Here is a 7,505-nt window from a genome sequence, read left to right as displayed (position 1 = left end):
ACCTTAGGCTAACACTCTCCCCTCTGTCTAATTTACTCCACAGGGCTGTTTTGAGGATCAAAGGCTCGGAGGGAGAACCACGTATGAGACCCTGAGCTCTTTTTTTAAATATGATTGCCATTATTTACAACCACACTTTTGATACAGGGGCTTCAAAAGCGTGGCTCACAAGAAACACAAAAACTGCATTGAAATAAATGCAGGCCTCGACTGATCCCCAGTGTCTGGTATCTTATGGGTTTATATGGCTGCTTTCCATGAAGATCTCCACCACTTGCCCATGAAAAATGACCCACCCAAGTATCAGCTTTGGATAGTGTGAAAAGTGCCCAGCCCAGCTATGGTGCTGTGTCTGTCTCGTCTGCTAAATTAAATAGCATCTGTGTTTAGATTTGACTTTGCACAGATGTTTTAAATGAGCGGTATCCTTTGGGACCGAATGAGCCAGGGACATATCAATAACAATAGCGCTTAGCGTTTGTGCACAGCTTACAAGGGTTCAAGTATACATTCCCCCATATCCCTCTGGAGCCATCTCTCCCATTTCTGTCTCTTAGGAACATGGGACCCTTCCTTGGAGGGTAAGGTGGTGCTAGACAGGTGCTATGGGTAAGGTGGTGCTAGACAGGGCCTATTGCTGCCACCAGAGTATAGTGGCAACCACCGTTTCAAGTTTCATAGCAGTTCACTGAGCAACTTTAACCAAGTGCTCTCCGGGGCCACCTCGCCTGCAGTGCCAAGCTCTGAGAAAGGACTGGGGTGCCCTCTGTTGCCTAGAGTCTTAGGCAGCACCTGCCAGGCTTGTAGCTGGTTGACTGGCTGTGGCAATACGGCTAGCCAGTTGGTCAGCCAGCCAGATGATGGCATGGTGTAGTTGTGTGAAGGCAGGACTCTGATCTGCCGTCTGAGACAGTGGGCTCAGCTTGGCTAATGGATGGGCTGGTGACCTCATCTCTGTGGAACTAGGTTGTACTCTTGAAGCAATACCTCAAGGGCTGCTTCTCCCCAAATGAACCTACCCAGACCCTGCAATCATCACCCGAGGCCCTTCTTCATGTGCCACCTCCACGAGAGGCCTGGTGGCAACACAAGAATGGTCCTTTTCTGCAGTGGCTCCCTGTTTTTGTGGAATGCTCTCCCCAGAGAGGCTCACCTGACGCTTTCATTATACACATTTAGGCACCAGGCCAAAACGTTCCTCTTCTCCCAGACCTATAACATTCTATGTCCTTTTAAATGTGTTTGGGGGTGATGTGGCTTTGTTTTGTTCCTGTTATCATGATGTACTTTTGATTTTGTCTTTTCATGTTGCGAACCTCCCCTGAGATGTTTGAATGAAGGGTGGTATACAATTTTCATTAAACAAAAATGTTTGGCTCTTTGTTTGTTAACAGGCCTCAAAGAACTCTTTATTTCAGTCTCGTTTTAGTTCATAAAGCTAGACCATATTTGTAAATGTTTTTGTTCTCCATTCTAAATCATGTTCCATTTTTTTAAAGGCTGCAATCTAATATACACAAATCTGAAAGTAAAGGCCTACTGAACTCATTTAAGACAAGACATGTATAAGATTGTACTGCTAGTGTCTTTAATTTGGTTTGCTGGGCTGAAATGGGATGTTTTATGCCAGGGGTCAGCAAACTTTTTCAGCAGGGGGCTAGTCGACTGTCCCTCAGACCTTGTGAGGGGCCGGGCTATATTTTGAAAAATGAAAATGAATACCTATGCCCCACAAATAACCCAGAGATGCATTTTAAATAAAAGGACACATTCTACTCATGTGAAAGCACGCTGATTCCCGGACTGTCTGTGGGCCGGATTTAAAAGGTGATTGGGCCGTATCCAGACCCCGGGCCTTAGTTTGCCTTTAGAAAGGATTTGAATCTAGTGTTAGTCCTACTCAACAGTAGATTCACTGAAAATGATGAGCACGATCTACTTGGGTCCATTAATTTTAAATGGTTCTACTCTGAACAGAACTTAGATTAATACCAGTGTTGGATTTACGTATAAGCTAAACAAGCTATAGCTTAGGGCTCCACTCTCTTGGGGCCCCCCCAAAAAATTAAAGGAAAAAACCTGGATGTACATTTCCAAAATATAAGATAAAAAAAGTAAAACCTACATACAGCAACAGTGTTTTGTGTTGTGTAGGCTCCTATGACGTAAGTAATGGGCCCCGCCTGCTAGCCTGCTCCCTAAAATATCACTGGTTTGCTCATTTCTTTATATAGGGTGCCTACATTCTGCATGGAATGGTTGCATGGCAACCATGTGCAAATGGCTATAGATACCTATTAGGTCCATAAATGACCATATAGCATATATTCAACACAAAAAACCCCGACAATTAGTTTTTGACAAAGGACAGCTGGACACATAAAGGGCCCCATTACCTTCAGTATCTTAGGGCCTCATCAAACTTAAATCTGGCCCTGATTGATACAACCAAAAGAAAGCAAATTTGCACACATACTTCTGTTTCCCAAGGGATCTGGGCAAATGCCAGGTTAAACAGAATTACTCTGAATCTTGAAAAGCACAGAGGTGAAGAACTAAGGGGTTGGAAGAGTGTCACTCTTCAAACTTCCTGCTCAACTTTTGTATACTTTCCAGGGGCAAAAAAGACACACCCCTCTCAGCTCAGGGGAAGTGAGTGGGGCTCAGTGTCCTTGTGGGCACCAGGGCAAGACCCCAAGGTCGCCACTGTGCACAGGGCAACCACAATGGCAACCCTGAAGAGAGGTGCGATTGGAGCCCTGAGGCCTTTTGCAGAAACAGATATAGTCAGACTGGAGGAACGGATGTTTTTTTCGCCAACCCTATAAAAAAACAAAAGCGCGCCTGCTTTGGGCAAATCTGAACGCGCGCCGGGAAACCACACATTCTGCTTGGTTCTGGAAAAGCGTCCTTTCCCGAAGCAAGACGAGGCGCAGGCAGGATCCGGCCACGCTGGCCCAAGCCCACTCTCGGCCTCTTGGAAGGGGGCTGAGCAAAAGACCCCGGAAAAGACGCTGGCTTCGGGGTGGGACTGGAGAACCTCTTCTTCCCCTTCTCTGGCAAGCATCTATCACAGAAAATTAGTCACAACAACATCTGCCTCGCGCCATAAAAGGTCAAGAAAAGGAATTGCAAAAACAGAGAGAGGGGGAAAAGAGGAGAAGCAGCAGCAGAAGAACGGGGAGAGGGAGGACAGAACCCAGAAAGGAAGGACGCCCAGGCGCGCGCGCGCAAAGTTTTCTCTCCGCGGATCTCCTCTCTCGGCCGCCGAGCCTTTCGGGTCGCCATTGGTAGTTCCGCGTGGCAATCAATACTTTGCAGCGGGGAAGGAAGCAACAAGCGCCGGCCGAGGAGGCTTGGCAGAGCCGGAGGGGAGGCGCGCCTGCCCTGCACAAAGCGCACGGGGGGCTCCGTTTGCGCCTCCTGCAGCCGTCTCTCTCTCTTTGCAGCCTCTATTGTTTGTCCAGCGGGACTCCAGGGTGGGAGACTTCTCTTCCTCTCGGGATTTGTGCAGAGTTTGCTGCAACTCCCCTTTGTCCTCGGCACGCTCTCGGCTCTCCGCCCCGTCCAGCCCTCTCTCCTCCAGGGCGCCCCCCATCTCTCTCCGCTTCTGCAAGCCAGGGAGACTTCGGCAGTTTGCAAAGAGGGAGAAGGAGGCATGGGGGGCCGGAGGAGGCTGAGCGAGGCCGGGCTGCGGGCCGGGCCGGGCTGCTGCAGGAGCTGGTCCTCGGATCCGCTGGGCCAGGCGGCGCCGGCTTGGCTTGCGCTGCTAGTGCCGTTGTTGCTGCTGCTGCTGGCGGCTCACGGCCAGGAGGAGCCTTCGTGCAAAGGAGCCTACGACCTGTACTTCGTCCTGGACAAGTGAGTGAAGGGGCAGAAGCTTACCTGCGTGGGAGGGAGGGAGGGAGGGAGGAGGAGGAGGAGGAGGAGGAGAGGGACCGCCGCCCTTGGCAGCGTCGCCAACGGCACGATGGAAAGAAAACCACCACCGTCGCATCAGAGAGGTTCTGGGCTCAAACCGGTTTGGGGATCCCACTGGCACCCTAAAGTCCACAGCTGGGCTTTATACTGCTCAGGAATGAAGGAAATGCCCTTTGTTTATGCTCAAAGGATCTCTTTTTTGGGGGGTGGGGAGGGTTGTTAAAAACCTGGGGTTGTCATCAGCTAAGGCCTCCTCATAGTAGACTCACTGAAATTAGTGAACCTAAGTTAGTCATGTTTACTAACTGCATTGCTCTAAGTGGGGCTAGCATGAATATATAAAAATGGGGTTCCAGGGTGAAGCCCCTTTGAGACTTCCTGAAACCTAGAAAGGTACCCTTGTTCCTTCCTAGTGCTTTTCCTCAAGAGGAATAAGCAACAGGCAAATAAACATGACTTATAAGGATGATTTTTTTAAGCACTGATAACACAGATATTCAGTATATGTTAGTTAAAACTTTGATAGCCAGACTTTTTTTTGAAACACACACACAACACAGAAAAAAGATAGACTTAAAACACACACACACCACTGAATTCACCCAAAAGATAGAGGAACAGGAGGTGCCAAATGAATATTTCTAGGGAGGGTAGTCTGCAGTAGAATCACCATTCCAGAAAAGGTCCTGTTCTAATTTGCCACCTTTCTAACCTCTGAACATGGATGTCTTCAGGTTATGCTGTTAAGAAAGGAACAGGGAACCTATGACTCTCCAGATGTTGATCTCCCATCAGGACCAGTGATCTGGGATGATGGGAGATGTAGACCAGGCACCCCCAAACTTTGGCCCTCCAGATGTTTTGGACTACAATTCCCATCATCCCTGACCACTGGTCCTGTTAGCTAGGGATCATGGGAGTTGTAGGCCAAAACATCTGGAGGGCCACAGTTTGGGGATGCCTGATGTAGACCAACATCATCAGGGATTCCCCAACCCTGACTTCAGGAATGGGCATGGTCATATTGGAGAAGATGAGTGTTTGGAAACCCGATACTAAGCTCTCTAGAGCTTTATATGTTGGAACCTGATGCATTTGAATTGCATTTGGAATGCTAAGAAGAAGCCAGTACAGATTTTTTTTCTTTTCTTTTTAACACCGTCAAAAAATTCTACTCTGGCTAAACCGAACTAACAATCTGGCTGCTGAATGGAGTTCCTCAACATTCTTCAGAGATAGCTTCACACAATGCACTGCAGAAGTCTAGCTTGGATGCCATCCGTGCATGGATAAACATGACAAGGTTATCTGTGTCTAAGGTGGGGTACAGCTGGCACATCAGCAGAAGCTGATGAATAGTGTTTCATGGCACATGCTACCTCTTGAGGTTGCAACTTCAGGACTGGAGTCTTGTAAGGAGAGTGCAGTCTCTGAACCACGGTGGATGAACTGGAGTCCTTGCCTTTAGAACATGCATCACCAAACTGCGGCCCTCCAGATGTTTTGGCCTACAACTCCCATGATCCCTAGCTAACAGGAGCAGTGGTCAGGGATAATGGGAATTGTAGTCCAAAACATCTGGAGGGCTGAAGTTTGGGGATGCCTGCTTTAGAGGATGGAATTGATATAGTAAGCATAATGGAAACTTTGGGGTGGAAAGTGTCTGTGGGATACAGCTGTGTCTAGGTATAAACGTCTATAGGAAGGACAGGGAAGGATATACTGGAGGTGATGCTGCTCTGAATGCCAAAGAGGGCATTGAATCCAGCAACGTGGAACACCCCTAAGCAGTGTTCAAAATTAGGCAGGTGCCAGGCGCATTTTGCACCTGGTTTTCGACCAAGTGAAGATGCCTGGGTGCCAGCATGTCGCCTGACATTTCCACCACCTGGAGGTGCATGCCTAGGGATCATTTGATCTGGACTGTTTTCACACACTAATACCCCATCATGTAGAATTCTAATAGCTATATTTTATCTGCACAATCGGAATGAATTTCTGGAACCAAAATGCTTTTTCTGGGCTGCCTGAGCAGGAGCAGTCACCATTAAGAAAAAGAGGTTGGAATTGGTCAATATATATGTGTACCGTCCCTGGATCAGATGACTTTTCCTCTTTAAGTTCTCAAAGCTCTTAACCTAACTCAAGGTTGTCATCTGAACTAACCAGATGTTTACAGTCAGTCCATCATTTGAAAAATAAGGCTTTAGAGCTGTCTTGCCCCCAAATGGCAACTAGACATTCCATTTTGGTGGCTGCAACCTTGGTTGAATGAGCCATTTAGCGCCTAGCTGATATACCTGAGTTTCTAACACTGCTCCAAAGGGGCAGACTCCTTCAGAGAATCATTGTGCATGGTCATACGGGGACCCAAGAGTAATTTAGTTCTGGAGACATGCCATCATGCTCCCTGCAAAAGGAGATCTTGAGATGAAGAATGAAATTGAGGAAGTGTCCAAAAGAGGAAATGTTGTAACGGGTGACGTCAGCTACCATCACATAGACTACGGTACATTTGTATTCTAGTCATAACAAAGAACCAAGGTACCACTGTATATGCCTGTTGTCTTTGTCCATGGAGTTTTGCCCATGGACTGCAAGATCAAACCTATCCATTCTTAAGGAAATCAGCCCTGAATGCTCCCTGGAAGGACAGATTCAGGCTCCAATACTTTGGCCACCTCATGAGAAGAGAAGACTCCCTGGAAAAGACCCTGATGTTGGGAAAGATGGAGGGCACTAGGGAGAAGGGGACGACAGAGGACGAGATGGTTGGACAGTGTTCTCGAAGCTACGGACATGAGTTTGACCAAACAGCAGGAGGCAGTGGAAGATAAGAGTGCCTGGCGTGCTCTGGTCCATGGGGTCACGAAGAGTCGGACACAACTGAACGACAAAACAATAACAACACTGCTGTATAAGAACCTGTGTTCTTATGAATGGACTGTTAGTTGTGTCAGTTTTGGAAGACAAAAAAGTTTTGGGTGGTACTTTCCACACTGGTGTTTCTGCTGTCCAAGCGATGTGTGTTGTAGAAGGAGCATGTTCTGGTGTGAATCAGTTTACACAAGTGCTGGTCAGGCCGCCTGAGCTCCATTGTGGCTGTGCGTGAGTTGAACACGCACCTTGGAAGAAACACAGCTGACTCCTGCCGCTGTGCATTGCAGACGACCATTGGTAGTTTTAGGAAGCCTGTTCGTTGGAGAAACAACATTCATGATGTTCTCATTGAGGGACCCCAGAGAAACTTCCAATGAGCCCTCAGTAAGTAGTTCAAAAGCCTCTGCCTTTGTGTGTGACGGGTTTTTTTGTGGTGCCAAAGGCTGCTGAAGTAAAATGGATGCAAATTTTTGTACACTTATGTGAGAGAAGGAAGTTGTGGGATATGTAGACATTGCTGCTGGTGTCTGTGTGGCATCATAATTGGTTGGTGGAGATTGGGATGCGAGGTTAGCCCATCCTTGGTTGTTGAAGCAGAAAGACGCTTTTGAGGTTGTTGGTAGTGGCAGTTCTTTTGACCTTGGTGTTTGGTGGTACGTGGTAAATAAACAGAGGAAGAAGGGTTTTGTGGCTTGCCCTTGGAG

General features: G+C 47.7%; 1 protein-coding gene across 1 annotated transcript in view; it reads left to right on the top strand.

Moving 5' to 3' along the window:
* Positions 1-2,699: 2,699 nt before the first annotated feature.
* Positions 2,700-7,505, top strand: part of ANTXR2 (ANTXR cell adhesion molecule 2) — a 147,909-nt gene continuing 143,103 nt past the window's right edge. Inside the window, exon 1 of the mRNA XM_035111642.2 lies at positions 2,700-3,861. Within this exon, the coding sequence (XP_034967533.1) occupies positions 3,659-3,861 (203 nt within the window). The 5' untranslated portion in view covers positions 2,700-3,658. The remainder of the gene's footprint in view (positions 3,862-7,505) is intronic.

Source organism: Zootoca vivipara, chromosome 9 (genome assembly GCF_963506605.1).
Source record: "Zootoca vivipara chromosome 9, rZooViv1.1, whole genome shotgun sequence".
Classification (NCBI taxonomy): domain Eukaryota; kingdom Metazoa; phylum Chordata; class Lepidosauria; order Squamata; family Lacertidae; genus Zootoca; species Zootoca vivipara.
This window is presented reverse-complemented; position numbering and strand designations above follow the sequence as displayed.